This window comes from Oncorhynchus tshawytscha, linkage group LG29 (assembly GCF_018296145.1).
Source record: "Oncorhynchus tshawytscha isolate Ot180627B linkage group LG29, Otsh_v2.0, whole genome shotgun sequence".
Taxonomy (NCBI): Eukaryota; Metazoa; Chordata; class Actinopteri; order Salmoniformes; family Salmonidae; genus Oncorhynchus; species Oncorhynchus tshawytscha.
The window spans coordinates 4,181,943-4,200,477 of NC_056457.1; the positions used below are offsets into that span (position 1 = coordinate 4,181,943).

Genomic DNA, 18,535 nt, shown 5'->3' on the forward strand with positions numbered 1-18,535 from the left:
AGCCGGCCCGCCTGGTTGTCGTGCGGGATTATTCATTGTAACCTTCGGCTCTGTAGTAGAGGAACGTGTTAGTTCCTGGTCGTGCATTTTTCAGTAGTCATTTTTCATTCCCTGTGTTTTGGGGCCGTTATTATTGTGAGCACCCTGTGGTGTGTTGGTGCAATTAAAGAGCACAGCATTGTACTCTCTGTCTCCTGCGTTTGACTCCACACCCACGACACCCGGAGTATTACAGAATCCTGCACCGAAAAATTGAGTCAGCAGGAGCAGCAGCCAACCCTCTCCCATCGATGGAGCATTGTACTCTCTGTCTCCTGCGTTTGACTCCACACCCACGACACCCGGAGTATTACAGAATCCTGCACCGAAAAATTGGAGTCAGCAGGAGCAGCAGCCAACCCTCTCCCATCGATGGAGGAACGGGTTCTCCACCACACCACCATCCTCCATCGGATCGGATCCGCGATGGATCAAGTAATGGAGAGAATGGACCGATGGGAGAGGAGTGGCCTCCACCTTCGGCACCCCCGGCTCCGGACTCCCCATCTCCCGACTCCAGCACCCTCCGTCTGACGCTACCAAGTGCTTATGATAGTGTTTGATCACCCTCCAGACGGCCGAGCGGTGGGAGAACGACTATTTCATCTCAGGCAGGAGAGGAGGTGCGCCCAGGATTACGCGCTGGAGTTCCGGACCTTGGCAGCAGGATCTGGGTGGAATGACAGGGCCCTTATTGACCACTACAGGTGTAGTCTCCGGGAGGACGTCCGCAGGGAGTTAGCGTGTCGGGACACCGCTCTGTCACTGGATGAGCTGATTGTCCAGTCGAATAGACATGTCAATCTGCTGGCTGCCCGCGGGTGTTCGGAGAGGGTCCTGTGCGTTCCACCACCCAGCCCCTCCGCTCCCATTCCGATGGAGTTGGGTGGGGCTGTGCCGAGGGGTACCGGAGGAGGAGGCCTTCCCTGCACCAACTGTGGTCGGAGAGGACACACGTCTGATCGGTGCTGGGGGTCCGTCTGGGAGTAGAAATGGCAGGCGGAACGCTTCTCGATCACCCCAGGTGAGTCAGCATCAAACTCACCCAGAACCCCTTGTTGGCCACATGTTTGTCTTAAATTTTTTCCTTCACTTTTTTTCCCTCTTCCCAGCATAGGGCGCTAGTCGATTCAGGTGCAGCTGGGAACTTTATGGATCGCGGACTCGCCCTTAAGTTAGGGGTTCCGCTTGTGCCGATAGATTCTCCCTTTCCCATGCACTCCCTAGATAGCCGGCCATTAGGGTCAGGGATGGTCAGGGAGACCACGGTCCCACTGGACATGGTGATGCGCTCCCTATGATTCCCCTGCATCAGTCTTTTTATTATTGATTCGCCTGCGTTTCCAGTGGTGCTGGGGGTCCCTGGCTGGCCCGGCACAATCCTAAAATTTCGTGGAGACAGGGGGTTCTCCAGGGGTGGTCAGAGGAGTGTTCTGGAAGGTGTTTGGGAGTTTCCATCGGTGCCACGTCGGTGGAGAGTCCAGACCAGGGTTCCACTGTGTGAATTCCACCCGAGTATGCCGATTTGGCAATCGCTTTCAGTAAAGTGAAAGCGACTAAATTACCACCTTATCGACCAGGAAGGGATTGTACGATAGATCTCCAGGTAAACGCTGCGCTTCCCAAGAGTCACGTGTACCCGTTGTCCCAGGAGGAGACATTGGCAATGGATACATATGTCATGGAGTCGCTGGGACAGGGGTACATTCGGCCATCCATCTCACCCGTCTCCTCGAGGTTCTTTTTTGTGAGGAAAAAGGAGGGAGGTTTGCGTCCGTGTATTGATTATAGAGGTCTAAACGCCATCACAGTGGGGTATAGTTACCCTCTACCTCTCATCGCTACGGCGGTGGAATCATTCCACGGAGCTCAGTTCTTCACAAAACTGGATCTCAGGAGCGCGTATAGTCTGGTGCGTATTTGGAAGGGAGACGAGTGGAAAACCGCATTTAGTACCACATCAGGCCACTATGAGCACCTCGTCATGCCGTATGGGTTCAAGAATGCTCCAGCCATTTTTCAATCCTTTGTAGACGAGATTCTCAGGGACCTGTGTGGGCAGGGAGTGGTTGTTTATATCGATGACATTCTGATCTACTCGGCCACTTACCCCGCGCATGTGTCTCTGGTACGCAAGGTGCTTGGTAGACTGCTGGAGCATGACCTATACGTCATGGCTGAGAAATGCGTGTTCTCTAAACGTTCTCTCTCTTTTCTGGGTTATCGCATTTCCACCTCGGGGTGGTGATGGAGGGCGACCGCATTAGGGCCGTGCGTAATTGGCCGACTCCGACCACGGTAAAGGAGGTGCAGCGGTTTTTGGGTTTTGCCAACTACTACCGGAGGTTTATCCGGGGTTTTGGCCAGATAGCGGCTCCCATTACCTCACTGCTGAAGGGGGGCCCGGTGCGGTTGCAGTGGTCAGCAGAGGCGGACGGAGCATTCAACAAGTTGAAGGCGCTGTTCACTGATGCACCCGTGTTGGCACATCCGGACCCCTCTCTAGCATTCATAGTGGAGGTGGACGCGTCCGAGGCTGGGGTGGGTGCCGTGCTATCACAGCGCTCGGGTACGCCACCAAAACTCCGCCCCTGCGCTTTCTTCTCAAGGAAGCTCAGCCCATCAGAGCGTAACTATGATGTGGGGGACCGGGAGTTGCTAGCGGTGGTTAGAGCTCTGAAAGTGTGGAGACACTGGCTTGAGGGGGCTAAGCACCCCTTTCTCATCTGGACTGACCAGCAGAATCTGGAGTATATTCGGGCAGCTAGGAGACATAACCCACGTCAGGCAAGGTGGGCCATATTCTTCACCCGGTTCCGATTTACTTTGTCTTATAGACTGGGCTCCCAGAACGTCAAGGCTGACGCACTGTCCCGCCTTTACGACACGGAGGATGGATCCACCATCCTTCCCGCCTCAAAGCTGGTAGCACCAGTGGTATGGGAGGTGGACGCGGACATTGAGCGGGCGTTACGGGCGGAACCTGCGCCGCCTCAGTGTCCGGCGGGACGAAGGTACGTGCCGCTTGGTGTTCGGGACAAACTGATTCGGTGGGCTCATGTCCTACCCTCCTCGGGTCACCCTGGGGTGACGAGGACAGCAGGGAGCCTTCAGGGGAGGTATTGGTGGCCTACTTTGGCTAAGGACGTTAAGGGTTGTCTCCTCCTGTTCGGTGTGCACCCAGAGTAAGGCTCCTAGGCACCTTCCTAGAGGGAAATTACAACCCCTCCCCGTTCCACAGCGGCCATGGTCACATCTATCCGTAGATTTCATGACCGATCTTCCGCCGTCTCAGGGGAACACCACGGTTCTAGTGATTGTGGATCGGTTCTCTAAGTCCTGCCATCTAATCCCGTTGCCCGGTATCCCTACAGCCCTACAGACTGCGGAGGCATTTTTCACCCATGTCTTTCGGCACTACGGGGTGCCGGAGGACATCGTTTCTGATCGGGGCCCCCAATTCACGTCTCAGGTATGGAGGGCTTTCATGGAGCGTTTGGGGGTCTCTGTCAGCCTGACCTCCGGTTATCACCCCGAGAGTAATGGGCAGGTGGAGAGAGTGAACCAGGAGGTGGGTAGGTTTCTGCGGTCGTATTGCCAAGATCGGCCGGGGGAGTGGGCACGATACATTCCCTGGGCTGAAATGGCCCAGAACTCACTACGCCACTCCTCTACTAACGTGTCCCCTTTTCAGTGTGTGTTGGCGTACCAGCTGGTCCTGGCACCATGGCATCTGAGCCAGACCGAGGCTCCTGCGGTGGAGGAATGGGTACAGCGCTCCAAGGAGACCTGGAGGGCCATCCAGGAATCTCTACTACAAGCGAGTGGATGGCAGAAGAGGAGTGCTGACCACCACCGCAGTGAGGCCCCCATGTTTGTACCGGGGGACAGGGTCTGGCTCTCGACCCGAAACCTACCCTTCCGCTTGCCCTGCCGAAAGCTGTGTCCGCAGTGTATAGGGCCCTTTAAAGTCCTGAGGAGAATAAACGAGGTGTGTTATCGATTACAACTCCCTTCCTATTATCGTATTAACCCCTTGTTTCATGTGTCTCTCCTCTGGCCGGTGGTAGCTGTCCCCTGCAGGACAGTGAGGTGCCGGAGGTCCCTCCCCCCCTCTGGACATCGAGGGGTCCCCGGCGTATACGATCCGGGCCATTCTGGACTCAAGATGCCGGGTGAGGGGCCTGCAGTACCTCGTGGACTGGGAGGGGTACGGTCCAGAGGAGAGGTGCTGGGTACCGGTGGGGAACATCTTGGATCCATCCATGTTGAAGGATTTCCATCGCCTCCATCCGGATCGCCCTGCACCTCGTCCTCCAGGGCGACCTCGAGGCCGGTGTTGGCGCGCTGCGGGAGCCGCGTGTCGGGGGGTACTGTCACGAGTCCGACCGAGGGTGGTTTCCCTTCCCGGTCGGGTGGCGGTCGTCGTCACCGGCCTATTAGCTGCCACTGATTGTCTTTCCTCCCCCTCCTTGTATGTTTATTGGTAGCACCTGTTTGTGATGATTAGTTTGTCTTTATTAGACAGCCGGCCCGCCTGGTTGTCGTGCGGGATTATTCATTGTAACCTTCGGCTCTGTAGTAGAGGAACGTGTTAGTTCCTGGTCGTGCATTTTTCAGTAGTCATTTTTCATTCCCTGTGTTTTGGGTCCGTTATTATTGTGAGTACCCTGTGGTGCATTGGTGCAATTAAAGAGCACAGCATTATACTCTCTGTCTCCTGCGTTTGACTCCACACCCACGACACCCGGAGTATTACAATCAGCATTTGTGGGTTCGATTACAGGCTCAAAATGGCTATAAACAAAGCAATTTCTATGAAACTCGTCAGTCTATTCTTGTTCTGAGAAATGAATGCTATTCCATGCGAGAAATTGCAAAGAAACTGAAGATCTCGTACAATGCTGTGTACTACTCCCTTCACAGAACAGCATAAAATGGCTCTAACCAGAATAGAAAGAGGAGTGGGAGGCCCCGGTGCACAGCTGAGCAAGAGGGCAAGTACATTAGTGTCTAGTTTGAGAAACAGACGCCAGTCCTCAACTGGCAGCTTCATTAAATAGTACACACAAAACACTAGTCTCAACGTCAACAGTGAAGAGGCAACTAAGGGATGCTGGCCTTCATGGCAGAGTTGCAAAGAAAAAGCCATATCTCAGACTGGCCAATATAAATAAAAGATTAATATGGGCAAAAGAACACAAACACAGAATAGAGAAACTCTGCCAAGAAGACCAGCATCCCGGAGTCGCCTCTTCAACGTGCCATTGGAACACAGGAGTGATGGTTGGCCTCTAAAGATAGGCCTCTGTACGCCTATGCAGATATTCCATAAAAAATCTGCCGTTTCCAGCTACAATAGTCATTTACAACATTAACAATGTCTATACTGTATTTCTGATCAATTTGATGTTCTTTTAATGGACAAAAAAATTGGGGACATTTCTACGTGACCCCAAACTTTTGAATGGTAGTGTATATATGTATTTTAACCCAATTGCATAGCTGCGACAGCTGCGATCCATAGCTGCAATCCACACTATGCAGCTGTTGCAAGAGCGCATTTTATACTGGCTGTCCACTGGTCACAAAAACAATGGTTGAATTGAAGAAGTTTAAGATACTAATCAATCATTGTTTTTGTGACCAGTGGACAGCCAGTATAAAATGCGCTCTTGCAACAGCTGCATAGTGTGGATCGCAGTTATAGAGTTCCTCCCGTCTAAACTCTTCTGTGGTATTATACTGTCAAAAATGAGTTTATTTCAAGAAGATCACGAGTGCAGTTGAAAAAAATTAACATAAGCCTAACAAACACATGCTCAAACTCACACACTTTTTATAGACTTAAACAGCTGCAAATTATTGAGATATCAAAGTGTCACCAACGAAGCCTAATTGTATTATCTGTAGTAGAAAGCAATGGGTTAGAAAAAGCCTACATAACCAACCCATGAGGTAAAACCTCCATTTATTGCCAGCTGTGTTAACTTCTAACATTGATTTATCCTGCAAAAGATGTTGATCAACTGGTAATATTTTTTTTGTGTTCTTCTAATGGCTCTTAAGGGGAGAGTAATCTAAAAGTAACTGAAAGTAATAATATTACTGAGTTCTGGTAATCCAAAAGTTACTTTATTGATAGGTCACTTGTAACTGTAACAGATTGCAATTAGAAAGTAACCTACCCAGCCCTGTTTGGGCTTTATTGTTAGTTGAGTAGTTAAATCTGGTTAGTATTGTTCAGCTCGAACAAAAGTCTGTAAGTTGCAAAATGGGAGTACCCCAGGCTGAGGAGTAATGAACAGAGTGTTACAGCTCCACCCAAGGTCTTATAGTTACTCATCCTATTTCTTAAACCATAATAAAAGTTGTAACTTTACTTGACAGGACTGCTGCTAGTTAGAGGTAGTCTGCTAGAGATAAAGAGAGTTTGGGCTTTCTGGTGTTGAATCAGGTTGGTGTAGACCTGGAACAAAGATCTTACAGTGCCTCCCAAGGTCTTCTAGCTGCTCATGATATTCCCTAAACCATAACAGTTTTTACTTTACCTGACAGGGCTGTTGCTAGCATCCAGATCCTGGGCGGTGACTGCTCCGATGATGTCACCTACAGGTGAGTCCTCGTACACATCCATCTCATAGGAGGGCTTAGTGAACACTGGAGACTCATCTACATCCAGGACGTTAATCTTCACTGTGGCCGTGTCTTTAAAGGCCCCTAAGCTGTGGAACCGTGGGTCCAGGTGGGCGTTGGATGCATCTACCTTGAAGGTGTAGGCCTTCTTCGTTTCGTAGTCCAGTGGCTGATGGAAAGAAAATAAATGATTAGGTGTGTTGACTTCAACACCTTACACGCATGGATAGGGCCAAGTGTAGATGTTTCTAACAGAATAACCCTACAAAGCATATGCATGACCATTGTAGCAATTCAAAGAGAAGACTTTGGAGATCATGGAGTAATGATCAGACCAAAGGTGAGGACACAACATTTCACCTGACACAAGACTTAATCCAAACATTGCACTGATTATTTTATGTGCATTTTACATTTGCTGTAGACCTACTATTCACAAAATAAGAATATACTCTGGATGCATTCTGTAACATAATAATAATATTAATAGACATTTTGGAGTAGGTAAGAAAAAATGATTACAGTGTTGGAGTGAGGGGTCCTAACTGGTGTCTCCAAGTGGCCACACACCTCTCCGAACTGTGCACAGTTCCTAAGTCATTTCAATGCACTTTTATGACTCAAGGAAAGAGCCTTCAACTATAAGGTGCTTTCTTTTAGCTCTCCTAGCTTTACCATTGAGGAACTGAAGCAAGCACACTTTAGTAGTTTTTGTTTAGAACACAGCCTTGCATCCCCACCATCACACTGACTGTTTTTGTTTACAAAATCCAAAAACATTCCTTTATAAATCACAATCTGGGTCAGGTGGGCATCATTTGAAAGTGTACTCTACTGCCAACATGGCTATGTTATAAAATATGATCTTATAGTGTTAGGCTTTCAAACATCATTCAGATACATTTTGGTGTGCATAGAATGGAGTCATGAGTGCATTCAAGAGCGCGTTCCCCAGCTAACTGTCTTCACAATACGACAAACAGGCTCATTCTGTTCAGGACAACCCAGGGTATAATGCATGTCGTCCTTGTAACGGTGGATCAAATATAGTGATCATAAATGTTGATACTGTATATGACATGACTTTTCAAACAGGGAAATGTTCAATTCACATTTGTACTCATGGGTGTGTGGTTTGCTTGTATGACATCAAAGTGGCATTTATTATAATCCTCTATGTCTCATCTTTCAGAACACAACGACTCCTCTCAATTTACAGCATTTCCCTCACTCAGACAACAACAAATGTGCAAAAGTAGCCCAATTTTCATGAGGGATGGGCGCATCTGCTTGTTGCACGAGGTGCTGAAGTTTTTAATGGCGGCTATCAGTCAAAACCCATACAACGCTGTGAAGCGAAGAACCTGAGCTCTGACATCATGCATGTATAGCATGTTACTGTACAGCCACTGCATTCCAATTTAGGTGATTATCAATGACTGAATCTGACATTTCCAGCCCGTATATGTAATGACAAGGGGTGTGAGTAGAAAGGGCTACCAAAGGTGAAATTGCAATAATGCATGTTTAGTTACACCCACTCAATGTTTTGCACATCCTCAATGGATTTCACTCCATGCAATAAAGTCGAGCTGCTGTAGTTGGTGGGTTCAAGAGCATTCACTGATGCATGAAAGCTCTCTTAAAGTGTTGATTTAAAGTGTTCTCCCTCCTATGTCTGTGACATCTCTGATTGGGTCAATTAGCTGGAGCGCAGGGTTGCATCCGTAACCATCAGTAACCACGCTGTGTCTGCAGCTGCGACGTAAACATCCACTAGCGGTGACAACCATGTACGCACCACTACCTATCTCCTGGAATCGCAGGTGTGACGGCCAGTCAATCACGTACATATTTACACAAACACACGCATACATATAAGCACACAGAGATATGTACCAACACACACACACACACACAGAAATATATACACACACACACACACAGAAATATATACACACACACACACACACAGAAATATACACACACACACACACAAGCATGCACACACACACACACACTATCCACTCATGTGTTACCACAACCGCACTCACTCACAGACAGAGCCTGGTGGTCAGACTCCACTAGTCTTGTGTCACATGAGAGACATTTGTTTCTGTGTACTTCAAAATTACTAACACACAGCCACTATTGCACCAACACTGGCAACAAAATCCCCTTATTGTGCCAACAAGTAAAAACATCTGGTAATAGCTGAGAGAAAATGTTTGTGTTTGAAGAGGCCGCAAGCAAGGGGAAGAAGCTGTGAATTTAACGTGATACATTTTCTATGAGCAATCAGACACGGTGAATGTAGCAAGGTAATGCAAAGACACAACCCCGGTAAATGACTACCATCCATCTTCATGGTACTATAACTGCCTCGCCATGGTTTCGTCCCAAATGCCCCCCTTTTTTCCACATAGTGCCCATAGGGCTCTGGTCAAAAGTAGTGCACTACGTAGGGAATAGGGAGCCATTTGGGACACACAGGAATATCTCCATGATAGCCTACAGTGGCCTCAGAACTATTACAGGTGTCTGATAAAAATAAAATGCTGCTGTATGTGTGAACGGGAGCCAATTTGAGAGCAATCATTGACCATCATCCACTGTGACTGGTTTGATTACAGTGAGCCAGATGCAACTGACTGGGCTCAGCTCAGCAACTCTCTCTAAACAGGAAATGCACTCTATTACTTTGAATCGCTCTCAGCAATAAATGAATACAGAGGAGCAGGGTGCCTATAGCTACAGTTTACACAACACTTGTAAAAGTGAACGGCACGTAATACATTCAAATGGCCTCCCAATCAGACACCTGATCATTGCAAATATGTTAAGGTAAATGAGTTGCTAGCTTTTAAAAGGTCACCTTAGATCTAAAGTACAGTATATGTCTATTTACATGCTTTTATCACGCATAGGTATTTGTATGTTCATGTTGGGGATCAATTTCATTCAAATAAAGGCTGTTCCCTTACCTTATACCTCATACACACAACACACACACACACACTACACAGCCTGCACTACACTGCAATGCATAACTCAGCTGAAATACAGGCACAGGTGGAGGGAGGTTGAGAGGAGAGGTGGGAAGCAGAAGGTCTACAGTAGGCCTCATTAGACACACTCTCACTGGAGACCTGGAGCGATATGGCACTCCATCTCCACATACGCAGCACAAATACACAAACACCAATGAACGCGAGCATGCATGGACACACACGCATGCATGTACACTTACAGTGCCTTGCGAAAGTATTCGGCCCCCTTGAACTTTGCAACCTTTTGCCACATTTCAGGCTTCAAACATAAAGATATAAAACTTTATTTTTTTGTGAAGAATCAACAAGTGGGACACAATCATGAAGTGGAACGACATTTATTGGATATTTCAAACTTTTTTTAACAAATCAAAAACTGAAAAATTGGGCGTGCAAAATTATTCAGCCCCCTTAAGTTAATACTTTGTAGCGCCACCTTTTGCTGCGATTACAGCTGTAAGTCGCTTGGGGTATGTCTCTATCAGTTTTGCACATCGAGAGACTGAATTTTTTTCCCATTCCTCCTTGCAAAACAGCTCGAGCTCAGTGAGGTTGGATGGAGAGCATTTGTGAACAGCAGTTTTCAGTTCTTTCCACAGATTCTCGATTGGATTCAGGTCTGGACTTTGACTTGGCCATTCTAACACCTGGATATGTTTATTTTTGAACCATTCCATTGTAGATTTTCCTTTATGTTTTGGATCATTGTCTTGTTGGAAGACAAATCTCCGTCCCAGTCTCAGGTCTTTTGCAGACTCCATCAGGTTTTCTTCCTGAATGGTCCTGTAATTTGGCTCCATCCATCTTCCCATCAATTTTAACCATCTTCCCTGTCCCTGCTGAAGAAAAGCAGGCCCAAACCATGATGCTGCCACCACCATGTTTGACAGTGGGGATGGTGTGTTCAGGGTGATGAGCTGTGTTGCTTTTACGCCAAACATAACGTTTTGCATTGTTGCCAAAACGTTCAATTTTGGTTTCATCTGACCAGAGCACCTTCTTCCACATGTTTGGTGTGTCTCCCAGGTGGCTTGTGGCAAACTTTAAACAACACTTTTTATGGATATCTTTAAGAAATGGCTTTCTTCTTGCCACTCTTCCATAAAGGCCAGATTTGTGCAATATATGACTGATTGTTGTCCTATGGACAGAGTCTCCCACCTCAGCTGTAGATCTCTGCAGTTCATCCAGAGTGATCATGGGCCTCTTGGCTGCATCTCTGATCAGTCTTCTCCTTGTGTGAGCTGAAAGTTTAGAGGGACGGCCAGGTCTTGGTAGATTTGCAGTGGTCTGATACTCCTTCCATTTCAATATTATCGCTTGCACAGTGCTCCTTGGGATGTTTAAAGCTTGGGAAATCTTTTTGTATCCAAATCCGGCTTTAAACTTCTTCACAACAGTATCTCGGACCTGCCTGGTGTGTTCCTTGTTCTTCATGATGCTCTCTGCGCTTTTAACGGACCTCTGAGACTATCACAGTGCAGGTGCATTTATACGAGACTTGATTACACATAGGTGGATTGTATTTATCATCATTAGTCATTTAGGTCAACATTGGATCATTCAGAGATCCTCACTGAACTTCTGGAGAGAGTTTGCTGCACTGAAAGTAAAGGGGCTGAATAATTTTGCACGCCCAATTTTTCAGTTTTTGATTTGTTAAAAAAGTTTGAAATATCCAATAAATGTCGTTCCACTTCATGATTGTGTCCCACTTGTTGTTGATTCTTCGCAAAAAAATACAGTTTTATATCTTTATGTTTGAAGCCTGAAATGTGGTAAAAGGTCGCAAAGTTCAAGGGGGCCGAATACTTTCGCAAGGCACTGTATATGCATGCACAAATGTACGTGCGCACACAAATTCAAGGTAAATTGGGTTCTGTAGTTATACTCAAATCTTTCCAAATCTTTAGAAGGACATTATCGACTCTTGCTAAAATTGAATTATGGTAGCTATCCCCAAGCCTGTAAAAGAGTTTTATTGCTTGAACTTTTCCTTTGTCCTGTAACATTTTTATCAAGTCCTGTCCACAGTGTTATTTTTCAAGGTCAGGAGCTTTGGCTTGTAGACGTCATTGTAAAGTATAGTGTGCCAAGCAGTGAAATTCAATTAAGATATTGTAACAATAGAGTCAAAATGAGAATGAGGTTAGAGGAGGTAAACGCACTCTCGGCCAGCCACAGTTTTCTACTGCTATATGGAATTGTTTAATTAAGAAGGTCATACCAAGCATAATTTTGCTATTTGATTTTTAATCATAAAATATATATATATATGTAGTACCAGGCAAAAGTTTGGACACACCTACTCATTCAAGGGTTTTATTTATTTTTACTATTTTCTTGTGAAAACATAAACTATAAAATAACATAGTAGTAACAAAAAAAGTGTTCAACAAATTAAAATGTGTTATATTTGAGATTCTTCAAAGTAGCCACACATTCCCTTGATGACAGCTTTGCACACTCTTGGCATTTTCTCAACCAGCTTCATGAGTTAGTCACCTGTACCTTGTTAAAAGTGTGCCTTGTTAAAAGTTAATTTGTGGAATTTCTTTCCTTCTTAAATATGCATGAACAAATCAGTTGTGCTGTGACAAGGTAGGGGTGTTATACAGAAGACAGCCATATTTGATAAAAAATACCAAGTCCATATTATGGCAAGAATAGCTAAAATAAGCAAAGACAAACAACGGTCCATCATTACTTTAAGACATGAAGGTCAGTCAAGTGAAATCGAAAAAAACATCAAGCACCATGATGAAACTGGCTCTCATGAGGACTGCCATGGCAAAGGAAGACCAAGAGTTACCTCTGCTGCAGAGGATACGTTCGTTAGAGTTAACTGCATCTCATATTGTAGCCCAAATAAATGCTTCACGTATTTCAAGTAACAGACACATCTGAAATTCAACTGTTCAGAAGAGACTGTGTCAATCAGGCCTTCATGGTCGAATTGCTGCAAAGAAACCACTATTTACTTTTTTTAAACTGAATTTAACTAGGCAAGTCAGTTAAAAACAAATTCTTATTTTAAAATGACAGCCTACCTCGGTCAAACCCTCCCCTAATCTCGACGATGCTGGACCAATTGTTGGGACTTACAACAAGACACCAATAAGAATAAGAGACTTGCTTGGGCTTATAAATACGAGCAATGGACATTAGGCCGGTGGAAATCTGTCCTTTGATCTGATGAGTCAAAATTTTAGGAGTAGGCAGAGTAGGTGAACAGATGATATCCGCATGTGTGGTTACACCGTGAAGCATGGAGGAGGTTTGATGGTGCTTTACTAGTGACACCGTCTGTGATTGATTTATTTAGAATCCAAAGCACTCCTAAGCAGTATGGCTACCACAGTATTCTACAGCAATACACCATCCCATCTGGTTTGCACTTAGTGGGGCTATAATTTGTTTTTCAACAGGACAATGGCCCAACACACCTCCAGGCTGTGTAAGGGCTATTTGACCAAGAAGGAGAGTGATTGAGTGCTGCATTAGATGACCTGACCTCCACAATCACCCAGCCTCAACCCAGTTGAGATGGTTTGGGATGAGTTGGACCACAGCGTGAAGTAAAAGCAGCCAACAAGTGCTCAGCATATGTGGGAACTCCAACTCCTGTTGGAAAAGCATTCCAGGTGAAGCTGGTTGAGAGAATGCCAAGAGTGTGCAAAGCCATTATCAAGGCGAAGGGTGGCTACTTTGAAGAATCTAAAATCCAAATTTTTGACTAGTACTGAAAATATAAAAACAGTATATGATGAAACATTTTATTTGGACTTACTGTTATTAGCCTGTAAAAACACGTTGAATAACAGATTCACTCCATGGAACAACAAATAGCCCCCCCGAAAAAATCTAAAGTAGGGACTGGTGAACTTCACAGAATATATGGCATCTCAGGAAGGAAAAATAAGTGGATATATTGAAGTAACATATTAAGATATCAGTCAGGAAGTTAAAGCTTGGTAGCAAATGGGTCTACCAAATGGACAATGACCCCAAGCCTACTTCCAAAGTTGTGGCAAAATGGCTTAAGGACAACAAAGTCAAGGTATTGGAGTGGCCATCACAAAGCCCTGACCTCAATCCTATAGAAAATGTGTGGGCAGAACAGATAAAGCGTGTGCAAGCAAGGAGCCCTACAAACCTGACTCGGTTACACCAGCTCTGTCAGGAGGAATGGGCCAAAATTCACCCAACTTATTGTGGGAAGCTTGTGGAAAGCAACCTGAAACGTTTGACCCAAGTTAAACAATTTAAAGGCAATGCTACCATATACTAATTGAGTGTATGTAAACTTCTGACCCACTGGGATGTGATGAAAGAAATAAAAGCTGAAATAAATCATTCTCTCTACTATTATTCTGACATTTAAAATTCTTAAAATAAAGTGGTGATCCTAACTGACCTAAAACAGGGTTTTTTGGATTAAATATCAGGAATTGTGAAAAACTGAGATTAAATGTATTTGTCTAAGGTGTATGTACATTTCTGACTTCAACTTTATATACCTTCCCAAAATAAATGATCTAATGACTCTGACTCCTGGAAATATTGTATGCCCAATATATATAACATTCTATTGGTTGAAAGAATTTTGTATAATTATTTATATTAACAAATGTGAAGTTTTGAATCCGGTGTCGTTTTGAGTGTCAATTCATACACCATGTGCCATGGAATCGGTACATTGAAAATCACTTCCCAACTATTTAGCAATTTATGTGGCACAGCTGTCAATTCTTTGGTCCTTAAATGAAACTGGTATATATTTACATTTTTATTCTAAAGCAGGGCCGACAGACAAGTTCCTTACTTTTCCCCTCTTCCACTTGCCTCTTCCAGTTTTGTAGTAGTGCTGCAATTAGTTAGTTGTAATTTTGGGTAGAGCATTTCCCAATGTCTGTGTTAGCTGCATGTGTGACCTAACTCCACCAGTCCTATTTATGATATAATTTACAAAGATTTTACCCTTTTTTATTTAACAAAATAAGTAATTTTTTATCAATTAGTATATATGAGTTTTACCATAATATTTGTTGTATTATGAGTTGTGTCTTTTCAGGTGGATTAAACTGAAATTGTAACCAACTTTCTCAGGCTGGTTCAAAAAGTAACAATATTTTTGAGATTCTTTAATTTTCAAATAACTGAAAGTGAGCAGTTGTAATCTGAATAAAGGGAAAAAGACAATCGCGAACATGGGGTGAGACATTCTTACTAATTTACTAGAGAACCATTTTGGATTTAAGTATAACTTTTGTATGACTGATGCCTTTCGTGAGAGGTCTAATGCTTTAATATTTAATCATTTCTGCACTATGAATTCATATTCATTCCCTTTTAATTTTGTCTGGCTTGCCATTTCAAATAAAATTAAATATTTTTGTTCACATAATTTTAAAAAAGACATCTGTTACAAAACACCAAACGTGTAATGACTTTTGGCGATTGTCATTAGCCCTACACTATAGCCTGCAATAATGCATCTTGCTCACAAATGTATCTTTTTTGTAATGTTAAAAGTTGGGACACCTGAAAAGGGGCTGAAATACGAGATACAAGCAAATACAGCTGTGTCTGTCCTGAGCTGATCGGCGCAGGAAACTGTGGGGACCCAGTTAAAACAATGTTGCAATTTCGCTAGCAGGCTGAACCCAGTCGATACAGGAAGTTTGCTAGCAAAAGCTAAAGATAGATAGAGAGAGGCAGGCAGGCGGAGTGGAGAAATTAATACAATGTGATTAAAAGAACCTGAACCAACTGTCACTTATTTAATCCATGACATAGAGTTGTGGGGAGTTCATTTTATTTGGAATAATCTTATATTTTCTTATTTAACGCTGTATCACTACAACAATGCATTTCATAAAAATTGGTTAAACTAGAGCTCCTGCATTTTTAAGGAAGCTCATGTCTCATTTTGGGGGAATGGGTCTCCCCCACAATTCACACACTGCTCTCACCTCCCTCTCTAGATCCATGTCCATGGTCCATTTTCAGCTTTCCACATTCCTGAAGTGTTTCATTATGATAGGAATTGGTATGCAAGTTATTGTACGGTATTCTAGGCTTGCATCCCAAATGGCACACTATTCCCTATATGGTGCATGCACAGTTTGGATCAGAGCTCCATGGACCCTTGTATAGGAGGGTGCCATTTGAGACACAAACCACAGAGAACGATCTCTCTTCTCAACAGGGGAATGTGTAAAGAGGCCAGACAGACAGACAGACTTCCTCTCATGTCAGTGTTACTGCTCTTCAACATCACAACAGAGCACGCTTTGAATTCTAGACTCGCTGGCCTAGCTCTTTGATATGTAAATGTGCACCTTCGTTGCACTGGCGGTGATACCGAATGAAGGAAACCCAAGGTTTTTCTATTGAACACTATTTATGATCCAAGGGGACTTTGTTAATTTTGAATTAATCAAGGCACCATTGTCGTAATCATTTAGGTAAACAAGCTTTGAAAATATGTTTTTAAATCTATGATAAAAATATGAATTTATAACACAGTACAAGTGACATTTGTTATACCAGCACTTAAGAAAACATCAGTACATACAGTATATTGTAAACTGTCAAATGAACTTTTTTAATCTGTATTTATGGCTTTGACTTGGGGGCTGCTTTTGGCTTCTCATTCTGATCTACCTCCCTGAGTGGGTGAACGTGTTTTATGGAGCCATTTCTCAGCCTAGCTACTCCCTGATGCTTTATTTTGGAAGCAGAAGCAGGATGATACATATTTAATAGGTTCTCAATTTGTTTGTTTTGAGTTCAATATTAAAATAACTGATCTTTCAACAACCCCCGTTTTTTTCCCTCTGTCTCCCTTTCTTCCTCCCTCTATTTTCCTCCTTCCCTCCCTCCCTCCCTCCCTCTCTTCTCCTCCCCCCACCCCTCTAACCATCTTACAGTATGCTAACACCTTGAGGTAAATACAGTATAAACCCGTTTTCACAGAATAATTGTTGCATTATGACACTTTATCACAACACAGATCATTATAAACACACCTGTTTATGCTAGCTAAATGCAAGTATAACAACCAGAGAAACAAACAACAAAACAAGCAGGAAGATGAAAGCAGGTATAAAATAGACAATCCTTCCTGATAAATATTTCATTAGAGGCTGAGTCATAAATCCCATTTAGTATTATGTATGTGCAATGTCACTCATGAATCATTAACTTCCCTTGTCTTCACATGCAGGGCAGTCAACACATCACAACACAATTTTTAATTCCATTCACGTGCATTGCAAGTGATTTTCATAAACAACAACAGAGGAATGGAAAGGAAGTAGGGTATTTTCTGACTGCAGATCAGTGAAGCCATTGTGTATAGTAAATAGCTCAGTGGTTGAGGGCCGGTCCAATAGCTCTGTTTGGAGCTACAGTATGGGGGTGATTTTCACAGGGTCATCTCAGCCATTGATTGACTGACAGCTCGACTAAGTTCTACCCATCATGGGGATGTCCAACTAGCATTAGGCCTCCATCTCCCCCCATGACATCACCGGTCAATTGAGCACGGAACACAATGAGGGGACCATCAGCATCATCTACGTTCCGGGAGAGTGCCGCATTGAATTTGGTGGCCTCACTGCGGAGATAGAGAAGAGGATGCTCACTTTATTGTCCTCCATCAGTCACACTGTTCAGTGTCCTTGGCTCTCTCACTGCTCTGCCCCCCACACCGCTCTCTCACAGTGATTTAGTGTCGGTCTGAGACTGACTCCCTTTATAGTACACGACCCATAGGTCTCTGGTCAAAAGTAGTGCGTTGTATCGGGAATAGTGTGCCATTTGGGATGCAACCATATGGTGCTGGTCTGGGAGACCTGCAAGCCAGCTAGTAGCCTAACAGAAGTTCTGCCTATCTGTCCACACTGCAGCGAGCTGAGGCTATAGTAGTGGAGTGACTTCTCACACTACATACCTGGCACTCTAATAGGACAGGGTTTAGCCCCGAGATGAGCCCTGGCACACAGCTCTAATCTATTACACCCCCACATCCACACGCCTCCAGGCCACCAGAGAGAAACCACAAGTCCATACTGAGTGGCTCTTAGCCCTCTTTATTTACCTTTTTCAATATCTTTCGCTTCCTCTCTATTTTTTCATAGTATTATTTCTATATACCCCTCTCTCTCTCTATTTGACTTTCTTTTCCCTCTCTTTGATACAAAAACTAAAACACCACACACACACACACACACACACACACACACACACACGTGTACACACACACACACACACACACACACACACTTTCAAAGCGTGATGAAGGTGTTGTTCTATGTTGGGCCAACTGTTAATCCTGCTGATCTGTGGCATCTTCTTTGCCTTCCTCCATGGGTGCCTTGCACACCAGGGCCCAAAATAACTCCACTAACCTCCTGGTATAATATCCAGCTCAAACCACAGATGTTTGTTGTAAGACTGTTCTCTCCATTTCAGCACGGGATGTGCTCTATCTGATAGTGTTACACTGTATCCAGACAGGAAGACTGCATTCAAATGAACAGAATAAATGCAAATTAGATTTTCATAACTTTAGGGTTTAGTTCGCTTTGTACTTTCAAAGGACTTTAATCTTCATTGAATAAATATTGAAACGCTCACTGGAAACCATTGATTCTTAAGTGCCCAATGGGTGGCACTGTGTCCACTTGTATCTAATTCTTCCACTTACTTCAGCTTTTGTTTGACAAGCAGAAACCCAGGCTCAAACATTTCACTACTCCACTGAAGACGTTGCAGCTGTCTTTGCACTTAGCTCTCCTCAA

At 44.3% G+C, this 18,535-nt stretch overlaps 1 protein-coding gene across 1 annotated transcript in view; it reads right to left on the reverse strand.

Annotated features, from left to right (window-relative positions):
- The window catches only part of LOC112228031 (cadherin-12-like), a 207,040-nt gene that overhangs the window by 32,153 nt on the left and 156,352 nt on the right, over positions 1-18,535 (reverse strand). Inside the window, exon 7 of the mRNA XM_024393152.2 lies at positions 6,591-6,844. Coding sequence (XP_024248920.1) covers positions 6,591-6,844 — 254 coding nt within the window. The remainder of the gene's footprint in view (positions 1-6,590; positions 6,845-18,535) is intronic.